This window comes from Salmo trutta, chromosome 2, assembly GCF_901001165.1.
Source record: "Salmo trutta chromosome 2, fSalTru1.1, whole genome shotgun sequence".
Classification (NCBI taxonomy): domain Eukaryota; kingdom Metazoa; phylum Chordata; class Actinopteri; order Salmoniformes; family Salmonidae; genus Salmo; species Salmo trutta.
The window spans coordinates 38,087,440-38,106,532 of record NC_042958.1 but is presented as its reverse complement, the minus strand read 5'-3'; the positions used below and the strand labels follow the sequence as shown (position 1 = coordinate 38,106,532).

General features: G+C 41.4%; 1 protein-coding gene across 1 annotated transcript in view; it reads left to right on the top strand.

The window, feature by feature from the left end:
* The first annotated feature begins 1,889 nt into the window (after nucleotides 1-1,889).
* The window catches only part of LOC115154951 (dnaJ homolog subfamily C member 13), a 71,730-nt gene continuing 54,526 nt past the window's right edge, over nucleotides 1,890-19,093 (top strand). Inside the window, exons 1-2 of the mRNA XM_029701689.1 lie at nucleotides 1,890-2,036; nucleotides 7,217-7,297. Of these exons, the coding sequence (XP_029557549.1) occupies nucleotides 7,230-7,297 (68 nt within the window). The 5' untranslated portion in view covers nucleotides 1,890-2,036; nucleotides 7,217-7,229. The remainder of the gene's footprint in view (nucleotides 2,037-7,216; nucleotides 7,298-19,093) is intronic.

Below are 19,093 nucleotides of genomic sequence, written 5' to 3'. Positions count from 1 at the left end.
TTTCAGGAATGAAAACAGTAGTGGGCAAGACTTCCTTTATTTTGCACCAGTTCAAAGTTTGCAGATTATTTTTGTCAGAGGACAACAACAAAAGCAAAACAATTATTAAGCTGACTTAGTTTGCATTAAAGTATACAGTCCCATTCTGTCTCTTTTCATGTATTTGCCTTATCTGTGTTTTATTCCCCTTTAGAAATAACAGATGAAACCACTGTCTGCATGTGATTACTATACTGATTCTCAGAAATTGTGAGAAAACCATGACAGGGAGTGAATGTACCAAAATGTAGAGTATGTTTAAAATTATTTAATTAAAAGTAATTTGTAGATAACATTATATGGTGGTCGGGTAGAGAGGAAAAGTGATGCACCTTTTTAATTTGGAAGGCGTCTTCTGCTAATTCTTTGGGTTTACTGTTTATTTGTGGATTTAAGGTCAGTTATACAGTAAACAAAAATATAAATGCAACATGTAAAGTGTTGGTCCCATGTTTCATGAGCTGAAATAAAATATCCAGAAATGTTCCATATGCACAAAAAAATTATTTATCTCAAATTTTGTGCACAAATTTGTTTACATCCCTGTTAGTGAGCATTTCTCCTTTGCCAAGATAACCCATCCACCTGACAGGTGTGGCATATCAAAAAGCTGATTAAACAGCATGATCATTACACAGGTGCACCTTGTGCTGGGAAAAATAAAAGGCCACTCTAAAATATGCAGCTTTATCACACAACACTTTGCCACAGATGTCTCAAGTTTTGAGGGAGTGTGCAATTGGCATACTGACTGCAGGGATGTCCACCAGAGCTGTTGCCAGAGAATTTAATGTTAATTTCTCTAATTTAATGTTAATTTCTCTGAAATTGTTGCATGTTGCGTTTATATTTTTGTTCGGTATATGTATTGCTCTCAAAACACAAGGCTTATGGTGCATTCAAGACAACTGTGAACTCCCCCAAAATATGAGGTCAAATCATGACGTCAGTGATCTTCAGGCCTGAAAGTCGGAGCTCTAGAAAGATGGTGCTTTCAAGACAAACGGGAACTCGGAAAAAAACGACGTCAAATCATGACGTTGGTGAGCTTCAGACTGGAAAGCCGGAGTTTCAGACTTGGAATTCCAAGTTGGACGACCGTTTTTCGAGTTCCCAGTGGCGTTGAACGCACTGAAGTCAGAGATTTCCGAGTTCCCAATTGTTTTGAACGCGATATTACACTCTTGGGTATGATGCTGATCTGGGATTATAGACAACTTCGCTTAGAAAGCGCTACTTCCTGACAAACCAATCAGCTGACACACTCATGACAGACAGGTTTCGGGTCATGTCTGGTAGGGATGCCGGGGATGTAAAGTGACGTCAAAATGTGCATATAACCCTAACTATTTTCCAAGCCTTAACCTAATTATCCTAACCTGCTACGTTAATTGCTGAGTAAGCCCTCCTAACATGCTACGAATAGTCACTTCTGACATTAATCAAAACCTAGGTTTCGCGCGTGCGCTTTCGCCTATCAGGAATATGGCAGCATCCTAAGCATTGAGAGCGAAATTTAACAGCAACATCATCGGATTGGCAAAGCAGAAACACAACAGCCACGCATCTTGGAGGGTCGGGGGTTGAGGTTCGGGAAAATAATCAAATCTGGTCATACATACAGGTAAATTAATCTGCGCCTCTCTTTTCCTCCATGTAAGTTACACAGTACCCTTGCTAAGCTAGCTAGCATGGCTAACCTACTGTATGCAGCTTGCTAGCTTCCCTCTGGTGAAAAGCACATCCAGTTGAAGTGTGTGATAAAAAATAAAATACAAACACTGCGACAGTTGTAGGCGTCGCTTGTCATGATATATTTACAATGTGCATCACTGAAATGGCCATTTCGGTTTCCGTCTTTCCTCGGTCTTGTCTCTATCTGTATCCTTCCAACTTGGTCAGCTCGAGCTACACTTGAATGTGGCCCTACTAGCCTTTAGCTTGCTAACGTTACCAAAGACAAATACACCGCGGCTGGCATACGGGGTGTGGTTAAAGTGAGTCTGCAGATATTTTTCAAATTAGACACCCATATATACATTATCTTTCATTGTGTCTACGAAAGCATCTAACTAGTTTTTCTAACGGAAGTTAGTTATGTCAACGTCTAGCATAGCTCTACGTTCGTTTAACTTGGATCCATGTAATTTGGATATCTTCCATCGAGATGTAACGTTATATCGTAGAGTTGAGGAAACTCAGCTACGTCTAGCAAGGTGTTTGTTGAGCCTTGTTTTGGTCATGACCTGTGTGATATGTACTATGAAATATATTTAGTAATCAAACATTGAATTTGATAGCAGCATCTACATTCTCAGGCTGACCTCACTTGGTTGTGGCTGTCATGCATTGTTTTTTTGTACTTCTAGCTACTACATTATTTTGCTACTGCGTTATCAGTAACGTTGTGTAGGTGATTTTGTGTCCTAGTAAGTTAGTGGCAACAATCAATGTGGGGAACAATATCTGTCAATATCAAATTTGTTGTAGACCAAAAGAAGGTTAGCTACATCCACCCGTTATCCAAGATTAAAGTTACCTTTTAAAGGTAGCCGTGTCTTGATTCTCACTAGGACCATTTTCAGTAAATCAGACACACAAGCCTATATCCACAACAAAGGCTGAGATCCATTAAGGCCTTGTCATTGATTGCATGGATGCTATGCAACTGTGGTGAACAAGGATCACAATACCTTTTTCCCTAAAGTTAACAGTTGCACCATCATTCCCAAATGATAATATTGAAAGAACCCCAGTGGAAATGTTGAGGCACATAGTTCTCAAACCTCAAGTGTGTAAAGCCAGGCGTTTCTTCCTCGGTAACAGTGTTATGTTAGCTATCATCAGTTATTTATATGCATGTATTTTCCCCTTTGATGATATGGGCTTATCTGAGAATTTCCCCAAAGTTCAAGTTTTGTTTCAAACCGTTTCATGTGCCATCCAGGGAAGCTGTGTTTGTAAGACAAATCTAGCAAGTGATGATCAATACATTGGGAGAAGTTTGTTACACCAGGGTCCTGGCTTGCTGACTGTGTTCCTTTCAGACAAAAACAATTCAAAGTTGTAAGATTTGACTCTTTATTCCCATAACTGTTACATCATTTGTTATATCTGCAGCATTTGCATTTATCATTCAATCATGTGCAGAACTCCAATAATTTTGTGTTATTGCACATTCAAATGTCACATGAAGGCAGGTTAAACAGTCACCCAGCATTCAGAGAGGCTCTGCGGAGTCAGCACTGGGCACTCACTGCTTGGAAAAACCATACACTGCCTCACAGGTCGTATGAGGCAGCGTACGATCCATTTGCTGCTCTGCCTTGATGATTTTGTTGGTATCCTCCCTTGGCAAATTGAAGTACTATTTTTCTTTTGGGATGGAAAACAATACTTTCAGTGTAAACATAAACGACTCATCAGATATAAAGTATGTAGAAAATATATTCATTGCGACACCCACCACCAAAGCCCCTTTTTGATCCAGAAAAATATGGTATTACCGAATGTGCCCACAAGGGGCGCTATATCTATCACACAAATATGTGAACACCCCTTCAAATGAGTGGATTTGGCTATTTCAGCCACACCGTTGCTGACAGGTGTATAAAATCGAGCACACAGCCATGCAATCTCCATAGACAAACATCGGCAGTAGAATGGCCTTACTGAAGAGCTTGGTACTTTCAACCTGGCACCGTCATAGGATGCCACCTTGCCAATAAGTCCGTTTATTACATTTCTGCCCTGCTGGAGCTGCCTCGGTCAACTGTAAGTGTTGTTATTCTGAAGTGTTAATGTCTAGGAGCAACAATGGCTCATCCACGAAGTGGTAGGCCACACAAACTCACAGAATGGGACCGGCAAGTGCTGAAGCGCGTAGCGTGTAAAAAATTGTCTGTCCTTGGTTGCAACACTTACTACCGAGTTCCAAACTCCCTCGGGAAGCAACGTCAGCATAAGAACTGTTTGTCGGGAGCTTAATGAAATAGGTTTCCGTGGCAGAGCAGCCGCACACAAGCCTAAGATCACCATGTGCAATGCCAAGCGTCGGCTTGAGTGGTGTAAATCTCGCTGCCGTTGGACTCTGGATCAGTGGAAACGCGTTCTCTGGAGTGATGAATCACGCTTCACCATCTGGCAGTCTGACGGACAAATCTGGGTTTGGTGGATTCCAGTAGAACGCTACCTGCCCCAATGCATAGTGCCAACTGTAAAGTTTGGTGCAGGAGGAATAATGGTCTGGGGCTGTTTTTCATGGTTTGGGGTAGGCCCCTTAGTTCCAGTGAAGGGAAATCTTAACGCTACAGGATACAATGACATTCTAGACGATTCTGTGCTTCCAACTTTGTGGCAACAGTTTGGGGAAGGACCTATCCTGTTTCAGCATGACAATGTTCCCGTGCTCAAAGGGAGGTCCATACAGAAATGGTTTGGGATGAATGGGAACGCCGACTACGAGCCAGGCCTAATCGCCCAACATCAGTGCCTAACTTCACCACTGCTCTTCTGGCCGAATGGAAGCAAGTCCCCGCAGCAATGCTCCAACATCTAGTGGAAAGCCTTCTCAGAAGAGGGGAGGCTGTTATTGCAGCAAATGGGGGACCAACTCCATATTAATGGCCATGATTTTGGAATGAGATGTTCGATGAGCAGGTGTCCATATAGTTTTGACATATAGTTGCTCTTTCTCTAGGAGGGGATTGAATGTCTGCTGTAACCATGAAGCTTGATCTTGACATCTAGCCACTTAGCTAGTAAGTTAGTAAACCAAATTCATAGACGGAGCCCTGAGCTGTATCATTTATTTGACACACCTTAGATTTCTTATAGTTCTAAGCAGTGGCGTAGCCCGCAGCCCCCGTGAGGGTATATGGTGTAAATGGTATATCGCCCAAGCTTAATCCACAGGAAAAGCTGGGAAGGGCCATCACATGACCACATCCAGGAATCTGGGCTGGCTTTTTATACCCCTCATCACGGTTACAGAATTAAACTGCATGGCCTTTGAGAGGAGTGCAGAGCATGTGGTAACCTCAAAGCCCATTGCAAACGTCGGTCCCTATTGTTAAATTCCACCTGTGTGCACTTGATTAAATTCATTAGGGGGAAGGGTTTGATGCATAAAAAAATGATGTGCTCAGATTCAGAAATGTTCCTATAAGCTTAGATGGTTTTAACTCTGGTTCTCTTTCAGAGGAAGATTGATGACTGACTTCAGGATTAGTCAGCTAGCTCCTGTCTGATTTGTTACAGTATGTGTTAGTGGTGATTCAGAGTGAAGAGCACCCATCATATATATATATATATATATATATATATATATACGTTGCCTTGGAACTTTGTATGATACACTTCTCTGTGATTTAATATTACCATTGAAGAAGTGTTCAACTTTTCTCTTGGGGTCAAACTGGACTTATTTCGCTGCTCCTTGCTGCAGGATGACATGGAGAGGAAGGAAAAGAGCAGTCATTTATTTCCAGGATGATCTGGGCAGAGGGCTGACACAGGTTGTAAGTCGCTCTGGATAAGAGCGTCTGCTAAATGACTAAAATGTAACACTGAATTCAATCACCCACGTGGGTTAGCTGTAACACTGACAGCGCAGCAGCAAAGAGAGAGAGGTTACTACTGCTCTCTGGGCACAATTTACTACTAGTCTACTGCTACTGTCTCACTGTACTGTTTGTTTCTGTCTGTCTGCTAGTTACTACGAGTTGCTGGTTTTTATGTAGTGAACTTCTGTGATTTCGGTTGTGTGCGCGTGATGGTTTAGTTACAATCCACATAGGTCTAGTATTCTCAACACAAGTACATTTGACATTTTAGTCATTTAGCAGACGCTCTTATCCAGAGCGACTTACAGTAGTGAATACATACATTTCATTCTTTATTTTTGTACTGGCCCCCCGTGGGAATCGAACCCACAACCCTGGCTTTGCACACACCATGCTGGCGTTGCAAACACCATGCTCTACCAACTGAGCCACAGGGAAGGCGTAATATGTACTGAAGTATATATTTTTAGCTGGATCTTTGTAGAATTGTCACCCATTTTGAGTCATATAGCCTTCCCTGTGGCTCAGTTGGTAGAGCATGGTGTGTGCAACGCCAGGGTTGTGGGTTCGATTCCCACGGGGGGCCAGTACAAAAAAAAAAATGCATGAAATGAAATTGAAATGAATGAAATGTATGTATTCACTACTGTAAGTCGCTCTGGATAAGAGCGTCTGCTAAATGACTAAAATGTAAAATGTAAAAATGTCATACAAAATCGTGTGTTCTCCACTCCAACAATTAATCCACCGATAACATGGGAAACCTAGTTAGTTTTCTTTGATTAATCTCTCCTCGCTCATCTTTCAATCACCCACGTGGGTTAGTATGCTTGAGAAAACCAATTAGGAAATGGGAGAGGTGGCACTTTCAGCGCATCAAGCGTCTTAAATAGAACCAAGTTATTTTTTTAGAGCCTGACTACGCAGAAGTCCGTTGACGTGCATGAGCAGTTAGGATGAAATTATAGAATAACATGCATGTGTACATTTATTTTGCAACGCTCGTGCATGCAACGTGGCCATTCTGGTCATGGTGTCAGGCTTCATTCTTTTGTGAAGATGACCAACACATTCTGTTTGTATGCTGATCTGATTGGCTCAAAGGCTGCTTTTTGTTTGTTGCTGTGACGCAACGGTCACGGGACTCTCCCAGCTAGCACAGAGAGTGTCAAAAAGGATTTCGATGTGAGGTGTAGAATATGATCCAACAGTGTGAATTGTGTGGGGCAGTATTTTTGGACCGTGTGTGACATAATGTGCATTCATTTCTTTAAGGTCAGGGTGGGTCCTGTGTAACTTCTTCTCAATGGAACTAGCTTTTGGTTATCCAGCGTACTCTTCTCCACTCCCAACTCGCATGAGTACTTTAGATAGCAATAGGACGGGAATCCCTCCCTCCCACTGACCTGTGCTCTTCACGCGTAATTGAATTTGCAGACCGTAGGCCAGTCTAGGCTTTCTGCCATTTGCTTAAATTAACGTTGCCTGGCGTCCATTGCCACTGCTCTGACCTCTATGTAGTCATTGAAGTGACACTAAAGCAAGATTGTAAAAAGCCTATTTCATCATCCCTTTGTGTCTGTCTCCCTTGACCTTGTTCTCCTCTATTGCAGGTCTTGCCAGAAGATGAATGTCATCAAAGACAACAAAGACTTGGCCTGTTTCTACACCACCAAACACTCCTGGAGGGGAAAGTAAGAGGCGCTTCTCATATTCTAACGTTCCTTTCCATGATAGGATTTAATTGGTTGAATGACAGTTTTCTCTGTCCTTGGAGCTGGTCTGCTAGGCTGAGTTAGGTACTTACTCCATGTGCTGTAACTACTACTGCACTAGTCTAGCACCACAACTATAAATGCAACATGCAACAATTTCAAACATTTTTCAATTGCAAAAAATTCATTAGGCCCTAATCTATGGATTTCACATGACTGAGAATACAGATATGTTGGTCACAGATACCTTAAAAATGTATGGGCGTGGATCAGAAAACCAGTCAGTATCTGGTGTGACCACCATTTCCCTCATTTCTTTCACATAGATTTGATCAGGCTGTTGATTGTGGCCTGTGGAATGTTGTCCGACTCCTCTTCAATGGCTGTGCGAAGTGGGTGGATATTGGTAGGAACTGGAGCATGCTGTCGATCCAGCATCCCAAAAATGCTCAATGGGTGACATGTCTGGTGAGTATGCAGGCCATGGACATTTTCAGCTTCCATGAACTGTGTACAGATCCTTGTGACATGGGGCCATGTATTATCATGCTGAAACATGATGTGATGGCGGCGGATGAATGGCACGACAATGGGCCTCAGGATCTCATCACGGTATCTCTGCATTCAAATTGATAAAATGCAATCGTGTTCGTTGTCCATAGCTTATGCCTCCCTATACCATAACCCCAACGCCACCATGGGGTATTCTGTTCACAACGTTGACATCAGAAAACCGCTCGCCCACACGGCGCCATACACGCTGTCTGCCATCTGCCCGGTACAAACATTTCAAATGTTTTTAATTCACCTCATGAAACATGGGACCAACACTTTACATGTTGTGTTTATATTTCTGTTCAGTATATATGCATATCTGCTCTGTGAATGGCATTATCATGCTGTGAAAGATAGCCTAGGTCTACATGTTCAGGTCAAGCCAGGTACTCCACCATTCCACACTGAGCCTAGTTGTAGGCCTAGCTATCAGGCAACAGCAGAACAGACACACTGATGTCAACACCAGAGCAAAGGGAAAGCACTGAAATCCCTGACTCGGTTCTTCCATTGTGTTTGCGTTTCCTTATCTTCAATGGGGGGGACAAGGTGTAAGTAAATCACTACAGTCAGATTCTTGCTATCCGGATACATGTCACTGAAATCACAATACCTATATAGTGCGGGTTAGACGGATTACTCGTCATCTATGACATCACATTTTTAACTCTAAGTAGGGCTGGACGATATGACCAAAATATCATATCACAATATTTTCCACATTTTTTTTAACAATATTTTGTGTTTTTGAATAATAAAAGTTCTAAATATGCTTTGAGTAGTGCATGACCCTAGGGTGGCAACAAATTAATTATGTGATTTCAATGGGGCTTTCTCCATTCTGAACAGCATAAAACAGTCAATCTAACCCCCTTAAAAAATGCAGCATTTTTGTGAATTTCTGCATTTCCTGCACTCATTTGTTATAATTTTCACACTGCCGTGTAGGTCTGCACAGTGTGGGCAAAGAATCTAGGCCTAATTAATCGGCCAACTGTTGGAATCATGGATTATTCTAATTCTATAGTGGAATCTAGTGGGCAGCACTTTCTTTAAATACATTTTTGTTTGACATGACAACGAATGAAAAAGCCAGGGAGGGATTATTGTGACAGGGTAGGAAACAAAGTGTTGGTCAGTGTTTCCCAGGGGACCCTAATTAGATGTTAAAGTGACATGTTTATCTTCATGTATACTGAACAAAAATATAAATGCAACATATAAAGTGTTGGTCCCATGTTTCATGAGCTGAAATAAAAGATCCCAGAAATGTTCCATAAGCACAAAATGCTTATTTCTCTCAAATGTTGTGCACATTTTGCTAACATCCCTGTTAGTGCGCATTTCTCCTTTGCCAAGATAATCTATCCACCTGACAGATGTGGCATATCAAGAAGCTGATTAAACAGCGTGATTATTACACAGGTGCACCTTGTGCTGTGGACAATAAAGGCCACTAAAATGTGCAGTTTTGTCACACAACACAATGCCACAGATGTCTCAAGTTTTGAGGTAGCGTGCAATTGGCATGATGACTACAGGAATGTCCACCAGAGCAGTTGCCAGAGAATTGAATGTTAATTTCTCTACCATAAGACTCCTCCAACATCGTTTTAGAGAATTTGGCAGTACGTCCAAACTGAAGACCACGTGTAACCATGCCAGCCCAGGACCTCTACATCTGGCTTCTTCACCTGCGGGATCATCTGAGACCAGCCACCTGGACAGCTGATGAAACTGAGGTGTATTTCTGTCTGTAATAAAGCAGTTTTTTGGGGGAAAACTCATTCTCATTGGCTGGTCCTGGCTCCCAAGTGGGTGGGCCTATGCCCGGGCCTATGCCCAGGCCCACATGGCCGTGTCCCTGCCCAGTCATGTGAAATCCATAGATTAGGGCCTAATTTATTTTAATTGACTGATTTCTTATATGAACTGAAACTCGGTAAACTAGTTGAAATTGTTGCGTTTTATATTTTTGTTCAGTATAGGTAATTAGCACTAGCGAACATTCATGCTTCGCCTATTACTCTCTGATTTAGAAGATGTACTTCCACAAACAAAATATATAAACTGTCTGTTTGCAGATGGTAAGATGCACAAGCTAATAGTGTAATTATAGAACGCTTGTGGATTTATATTAAGAAGCACAGTAAAAATCAGCATTGTTGTCACCAGCTTGTTGCATCTGACCATGCAGACTGGTGAACGTGATGGGGGGTAAGGCTTGGTGTGGGAAGCGCATGGAGAAGCGGCATGCAGGAGTAGAGGGAGAGAGATGACAAGTAGCAAATGGAATAAACAACAAAAACCGAAGTGGTGTATTACATTTAACCAACATAACGTTATAAAATGTAAAGCATAAAAACCGGTATATAGGAAAATACAGTATACCGCCCAGCCCTAGCTCCAAGATAAGGTTCATAAATACAGCTGAATGGTAGCCATGAGTTCATGAATCAATTACTTCTTCTATACCTTTAGAAAGGGCAAACAAATGTTACTAAACAAACTGGTCCCTTCCTGTTTCTCTGGTAGGCTTCAATAGAAGTGATACCTGAGGAATTGGGCATTAGACAACAGGATCACATTACTGATACGTGCTTCCTAAATGCCTTTGTCCTATTAAGGCAGCCATTGACTGAGGTAACTATAGCAGCAGTGCTAAAGAGCAGATTAGCTATGGCCACAGGAAGGGGAGGGTTGAGGGCTGCTTCCTGCTAATGCCTCGTGATGTGTCCTGCAGGGACCTGTGGTGATGTGTTTGGAGTGGAAAGTCATTGAGTCAGGCTAGGGCTTTGACTGTGAGGCCAAGAAAGAAGGGTTTGGTTTATTACCTAATGTTTCTCCTCTTTGCTCCCTGTGGAGCATATGGCCGAAACAAGGTCCCTTGCGGCTTTCTCAGCTCCACCCCGCTACCAGTCAAAAGTTTCCGAACACCTACTCATTCAAGGGCTTTTCTTTATTTTTACTATTTTGTACATTGTAGAATAATAGTGAAGACATCAAAACTATGAAATAACACACATGGAATCATGTAGTAACCAAATGTGTTTATATTTGAGATTCTTCACATAGCCACCCTTTGCCTTGAAGACAGCTTTGCACACTCTTGGCATTCTCTCAGCCAGCTTCACCTGGAATGATTTTCCAACAGTCTTGAAGGAGTTCCCACATATGCTGAGCACTTGTTGGCTGATTACACAGCCTGGTGGTGCGTTGGGTCATTGTCCTGTTGAAAAACAAATGATAGTCCCACTGAGCCCAAACCAGATGGGATGGTGTGTTGCTGCAGAATGCTGTGGTAGCCATGCTGGTTAATTGTTTACATACACTAAGTTGACTGCCTTTTAAACAGCTTGGAAAATTCCAGAAAATTATGTCATGGCTTTAGAAGCTTCTGATAGGCTAATTGACATCATTTGAGTCAATTGGAGGTGTACCTGTGGATGTATTTCAAGGCCTACCTTCAAATTCAGTGCCTCTTTGCTTGACATCAAGAGGAAATCAGCCAAGACGTCAGAAAGAAAATTGTAGACCTCCACAAGTCTGGTTCATACTTGGGAGCAATTTCCAAACGCCTGAAGGTACCACGTTCATCTGTCCAAAAAATAGTACGCAAGTATAAACACCATGGGACCACGCAGCCGTCATACCGCTCAGGAAGGAGACGCGTTCTGTCTCCTAGAGATGAACGCACTTTGGTGCGAAAAGTGCAAATCAATCCCAGAACAACAGCAAAGGACCTTGTGAAGATGCTGGTAGGAAACAGGTATAAAAGTAAGTAAAATGAGTCCTATATCGACATAACCTGAAAGGCCGCTCAGCAAGGAAGAAGCCACTGCTCTAAAATCTCCATTAAAAAAAGCCAGATTACGGTTAGCAACTGCACATGGGGACAAAAATCTTACTTTTTGGAGAAATGGCCTCTGGTCTGATGAAACTAAAATAGAACCGCTTGGCCCTAATGACCATCGTTATGTTTGGAGGAAAAAGGGGGAGGCTTGTAAGCCAAAGAACACCATCCCAACCGTGAAGCATGGGGGTGGCAGCATCATGTTGTGGGGGTGCTTTGCTGCAGGAGGGACTGGTGCACTTCACAAAATAGATGGCATCATGAGGCAGGAAAATGATGTGGATATAATAAAGCAACATCTCAAGACATCAGTCAGGAAGTTAAAGCTTGGTCGCAAATGGGTCTTCCAAATGGACAATGACCCCAAGCATACTTCCAAAGTTGTGGCAAAATGGCTTCAGGACAACAAAGTCAAGGTATTGGAGTGGCCATCACAAAGCCCTGACCCCAATCCTATAGAACATTTCTGGGCAGAACTGAAAAAGTGTGTGTGAGCAAGGAGGCCTACAAACTTGACTCAGTTACACCAGCTCTGTCAGGAAGAATGGGCTAAAATTCACCCAACTTATTGTGGGAAGCTTGTGGAAGGCTACCTGAAACGTTTGACCCAAGGTAAACAATTTAAAGGCATTGCTACCAAATACTAATTGAGTGTATGTTAACCTCCCTGGGCAAGGTGGGACACTTGTGGAATCGTGTGGCACGAAATACAAATACCTCTAAGTGCTATAACTTAAATTTCTCAAACATATGACTATTTTACACCATTTTAAAGACAAGACTCTCGTTAATCTAACCACACTGTCCAATTTCAAAAAGGCTTTACAGCGAAAGCAAAACATTAGATTGTCAGTAGAGTACCCTGCCAAAAATAATCACAGCCATTTTCAAAGCATGCATATATGTCACAAAAACCAAAACCACAGCTAAATGCAGCACTAACCTTTGATGATCTTCATCAGATGACACTCCTAGGACATTATGTTATACAATACATGCATGTTTTGTTCAATCAAGTTCATATTTATATCAAAAACATTAGCATGTGATGTTCAGAACTAGCATACCCACCGCAAACTTCTGGTGAATTTACTAAATTACTCACGATAAACGTTTACAAAATACATAATTATTTTAAGAATTATAGATACAGAACTCCTTTATGCAATCGCGGTGTCAGATTTTAAAATAGCTTTTCGGCGAAAGCACATTTTGCAATATTCTGAGTAGATATCATGGCTAGCTAATTTGACGCCCACCAAGTTTGGCCCTCACCAAACTCAGATTTACTATTTGAAAAATTGGATTACCTTTGCTGTTCTTTGTCAGAATGCACTCCCAGGACTTCAACAACAAATGTTGTTTTGGTTCGAAATAATCCATAGTTATATTGAAATAGCTCCGTTTTGTTCATGCGTTCAGGTAACTATCCGAAGGGTGACGCGCAGGCGCATTTTGTGACAAAAAATGTGAAAATATTCCATTACCGTATTTCGAAGCATGTCAAACGCTGTTTAAAATCAATTTTTATGCAATTTTTCTCTTAAAATAGCGAAAATATTCCAACCGGGCGACGTTGTATTCGTTCAAAGACTGAAAGACCAAAATGGAGATTTCACATGAACGCGCATCTCCAGTGTCACTGTCCCCAGGCAGGCCAGTAAGAAACAGAGCTGCTGTACTTAGCACAGAGACTGCAGAGCTCTCATTCCACTTTATGGCGCCTTCTGAGAGCCAATGGAAGCCTTAGAAAATGTCACGTTACAGCAGAGATGCTGTATTTTTGATAGAGAGAACCTAGAAGGACAACAAATTGTCAGACAGGGCCCTTCCTGCATGGAATCTTCTCAGGTTTTGGCCTGCCATATGAGTTCTGTTATACTCACAGACACCATTCAAACAGTTTTAGAAACTTTAGGGTGTTTTCTATCCAAATCTACTAATTATATGCATATTCTAGTTTCTGGGCAGGAGTAGTAACCAGATTAAATCGGGTACGTTTTTTTATCCGGCCGTGAAAATACTGCCCCCTAGCCCCAACAGGTTAACTTCTGACCCACTTGGAGTGTGATGAAATCAAAGCTGAAATAAGTCATTCTTTCTGCTATTATTCAGACATTTCACATTCTTAAAATTAAGTGGTGATCCTAACTGACCTAAAACAGTGAATTTGCTAGGATTAAATGTCAGGAATTGTGAAAAACTGAGTTTAAATGTATTTGGCTAAGGTGTATGTAAATCTCCGACTTCAACTGTACATCAGGGTTGCCAATCAAGGATGTCTTATTTGTAGAACGCAGAAAAAGTCCTGCTTTGGGAGTTGATATTTCTCAACCATTTTCTTCTCAAATGACAATTAAAATCTAAAGCGAATAAATAATTTAGTCTGCCTATGCCCTTATCAAGCCAAATGTTAAAGCCAAAATCAAAAGTAACAGTCAGTATCTGGTTTGGCCATCAGCTGCATTAAGTACTGCAGTGCATCTCCTCCTCATGGACTGCACCAGATTTGCCAGTTCTTGCTGTGAGATGTTAACCCACTCTTCCACCAAGGCACCTTCCCTGGCGGGAATAGCCTTAGCCCTCACCCTCCGATCCAACAGGTTCCGGACGTGCTCAATGGGATTGAGATCCGGGCTCTTTGCTGGCCATGGCAGAACACTGACATTCCTGTCTTGCAGGAAATCACGCACAGAACGAGCAGTTTGGCTGGTGGCATTGTCATGCTGGATGGTCATGTCAGGATGAGCCTGCATGAAGGGTACCACATGAGGGAGGAGGATGTCTTCCCTGTAACGCACAGCGTTGAGATTGCCTGCAATGACAACAAGCTCAGTCTGATGATGCTGTGACACACCGCCCCAGACCATGACGGACCCTCCACCTCCAAATCGATCCCGCTCCAGAGTACAGGCCTTGGTGTAACACTCATTCCTTCGATAATCAACATGAATCCGACCATCACCCCTGGTGAGACAAAACCGTGACTCGTCAGTGAAGAGCACTTTTTGCCAGTCCTGTTTGGTCCAGCGACGGTGGGTTTGTGCCCATAGGCGATGTTGTTGCCGGTGATGTCTGGTGAGGACCTGCATTACAACAGGCCTACAAGCCCTCAGTCCAGCCTCTCAGCCTATTGCGGACAGTCTGAGCACTGATGGAGGGATTGTGCATTCCTGGTGTAACTCGGGCAGTTGTTGTTGCCATCCTGTACCTGTCCCGCAGGTGTGATGTTCGCATGTACCGATCCTGTGCAGGTGTTGTTACACGTGCTCTGCCACTGCGAGGACGATCAGCTGTCCGTCCGGTCTCCCTGTAGCCCTGTCTTAGGCGTCTCACAGTACGGACATTGCAATTTATTTCCCTGGCCACATCTGCAGTCCTCATGCCTCCTTGCAGCATGCCTAAGGCACGTTCACGCAGATGAGCAGGGACCCTGGGCATCTTTTTTGTGTGTCTTTTTCAGAGTCAGTAGAAAGGCCTCTTTAGTGTCCTAAGTTTTCATAACTGTGACCTTAATTGCCTACGGTCTGTAAGCTGTTAGTGTCTTAACAACCGTTCCACAGGTGCATGCTCATTAATTGTTTATGGTTAATTGAACATGCATGGGAAACAGTGTTTAAACCTTTTGCAATGAAGATCTGTGACGTTATTTGGATTTTTACGAATTATCTTTGAAAGACCGGGTCCTGAAAAAGGCCCGTTCTTTTTTTTGCTGAGTTTATTTGGGTGCTTGCCTGTTTTGCATGTTCTTTTGGTATTAGTACGTGTCACATATCAGTTTGCATTTGGTACCTTGGGTCGAGTGTTAGCACCAACTCACGAAACCCTCGTTTCTCGACCTTGTAAATTGGTGCCATGTCTTTGCAGTTGTAAGTTGTCACAGCAGCTGTTATCTCCTTCCATCTTTGATTCTTTGCCATATGGTGTGCCGTGGGCAAAACCCTCTTGCAATGTCTGAGTCGGGGGTTTGTTGTGAGCACTCGGCTGTACTATTTTGTGTCTCATCCGTACAATCTCTCTGTACTGTTTCACATGATTCTTGCGTAGGTGGTAAAAGAGGTTAGTGGTGTTTGAGCCTGTTGTCGGGACCGGCTTGCAGCATACGGTTTTCTGGTCCATGTCAGACTTTTCATACCCAAACCACGTCCATGCGACCGAAGTAGCACCTTTTAGGTACGAGCGCCGTGCTCTGTGTCACGTTCGCTCTCCATGTTTGTTTGTTTGTTGCAAATTTCCTTACACACGTCACGTGTGGTGGAACGCAAAGCGTCGTTCAATTGATGAAAAATATTGCCGTAAAGAGTGATTTGTGACACAATGAAATAAACGATAGGGCGTAATATGAAACGATAGAAAATGTCTATCGTCACACGATATATATCGTCATATCGCCCAGCCCTATCTTGAATTATGCAGACCGACGGATTAAAAGTAATTTGACATTGTAATACTTCTGACTGCCAACTTTCTAGCTCTGCCCACAACATCCGGACTTCATAGCATTCCCTGAAAGCATGAATTATTTAGTCATTATTACACTTGAGACATGACTCTGCCGTTGTGCTGTAGAATTTGTGAATTTTGTCTTGTATAATACATTTTATACATTCATTTATACTGGATTAAGCATGCATTTTCGTTAACTGTAATTTCGTCAGTTACACTCCAACTTCCCCCTTATCTTGTGCCAGTATCAGTTCTTTTTAATTCTTAGTTCCAGTAGTTTATATTTTTTGCTCTGATATCACAAAATTTAAATTTGGTATCTTTTAGACGTAACAGTTTCAACAACAACAAAATATCAGTCCAAAATTACTTTTTAATTCTGTCATACATTTCAACTTTCAAATGGTACCACAAAGATGGTTTGGGGTCCACACATCACATCAGAGAATGTTGATTTGACTGGGAATATCTGTTTTAAATTATACTGTCAATCCTCCATAGAAATATAGATGATAGAAAAGACATTCCAATTTAATTGGAGTTTACGGTTTTTAGATAATTGACGGTAGTTTAAATGTTTAAAAATTAAACATTTTCGTCACGTTTTTTTCCTGGAAATAATAACATATTTTGACAACCCTGTTTGTAAGCTTTAAAATGATATCAAACTCGACCGTTTATCTTTTCCAGTGATGAAGACATGGATGTCGCATGGTAGATTATGCGAAATGGGTCAACTTTGAGCACCTTTATCTCCTGAAGTCTCTTTCTGACCACTTCTTCTTTGGGCAAACATGTATGAAAAGTTTTGTTTAAATCAAAAGTGATGCTTTCAAGAAGTGATAGAATTCAAATGGATGTACCCTGCTGTGTCTGTGGTTAGGGCTGTAGAATGCATCGCTAACACTGCGTCTTGTGCTTTCTCTCCATATAAACTCCCTTTTAACCTTCATCTCTATTACACCCTGGTAACATCATCTACCATATACACCCCCCCACACTACTGCCTTTCTCCTCTGTCCCAGACAATACTGGGGAATTGTGAAGGAGGGAAGAGACAATTTGATTCAGTCAATGGAAAGGCTCTTTCACTGTGTGCTTGTGTGTACTAGATGTCTGTAGACAATAGATTTTCCAGCTGTAGACAAAATACCCAAGTGCCTTAGTGCTTATCACTGCCTTGCTTTGCATTAGGCCTCTGTGCCTAATTAAAATGTATGCCAAACAAAAACCATTGATTTCAAAGTTTAACAAACCATACAACTCTATGCACAAGGACTACTTTTAACAAAAACACATTTACTGGAAGAACTGTGCAGATGCTAAATTTGGTAACAGAGTTTTGGAAAAATCTCCTGCATTTTGTGTCCAAGTATTTTTTTTTAAACATTTTTATATATCTGCTTCGAATTAAGATTTAATGATGTCTGCAGAAAGAATGGGGTGTCAGCTATGACATGACACATTGCCTTTGAAAAAAATCTATTTTGGTTATTGAACTATAGTAAATAAAGTGGATTTGCACCCAGTAACAGAATTGCGGTAACATAAGTTAATCATGTGTCCCTGGTCTATACTACACAGAAATGCATAATTATGAAATATGAACATCATTCTCTTCATGGTGATGTATCCTAAATAGATACACAAAAGTAGAAATATGCAATATCCTCCTTTTGTATATTTGGGTATTATTCTACTCACTGACTTTTTATTTGAATGAACTTTGCCCCCAAACAGGACCAAATCTGAATCAATCATAGATGTCTGTTTCACAAGTTTGGAACGTAGAGTTAGTGTACTCAAATCTAGTTGGTCTACAGTGTACTGTACTCTACTGAACTATATTCTACTTTTCTTTTCTGTGTACTGTGCTGTCCAAACTTGTGTACCCAACTGTGGTTTGATTTCCCATTGTAGCCAATTCAATTGCAGAAATCCCGTTACTGATTTGGTGACGGAATTTCGAGTTTTAATCTCAATCACCAATTTTGGTGATGAATTATTATCTGTAAAAACACTAATTAGTGTGTGTGTGCGCGCATGTCTACCTTGTTGCTTATGAGAAATGTGAAAATATTTTAAAGATATGAGGGTTTTTGGTAATGGAATTTCAAGGCATTACATTTCTCAGACTAACTAAATATGTGATATTAGTTGGCAGGGGTCTTTATGTCAACATTGTTTTTTGTTGTATTTCTAACACCTTAAGACTTTTTCTGGTTGATGCTTTCTAAGACCCTTTTTCTATTGGACCAGAAATCAAAGCCTTTGCTTATTCCACATTTTTAGAATGGAAAATGGTTTCAAAATATGTATTAATTTGTCAAAAATATTGACTCTTGGTTTTCATTTGACACCCAATTTCATATGCTCCTATTAACTTCACATGTTGGTGCTCATGGAGCTTTTTACATGGAAATCACCCCCTGCCAATTAAATGTTCCACTGCTTCCAATAATACTCGTATGAAATGTGATAGCAGTGTCTTTATGATGATGTAAAGCACTCTCTGAGGTCATGGAGGGAAGGCCTGTATAATGACTGTTATTGTTGTGAGGAGCAGCATAGCCAGCCCTGCCCTCTACTTTTCATAACCTCTGACCCATGTACAGTGAGGGGGAAAAAGTATTTGATCCCCTGCTGATTTTGTACGTTTGCCCACTGACAAAGAAATGATCAGTCTATAATTTTAATGGTAGGTTTATTTGAACAGTGAAAGACAGAATAACAACAAAAAAATCCAGAAAACACATGTCAAAAATGTTATAAATTGATTTGGGAAATAAGTATTTGACCCCCTCTCAATCAGAAAGATTTCTGGCTCCCAGGTGTCTTTTATACAGGTAACAAATTGAGATTAGGAGCACACTCTTAAAGGGAGTGCTCCTAATCTCAGATTGTCATCTGTATAAAAGATA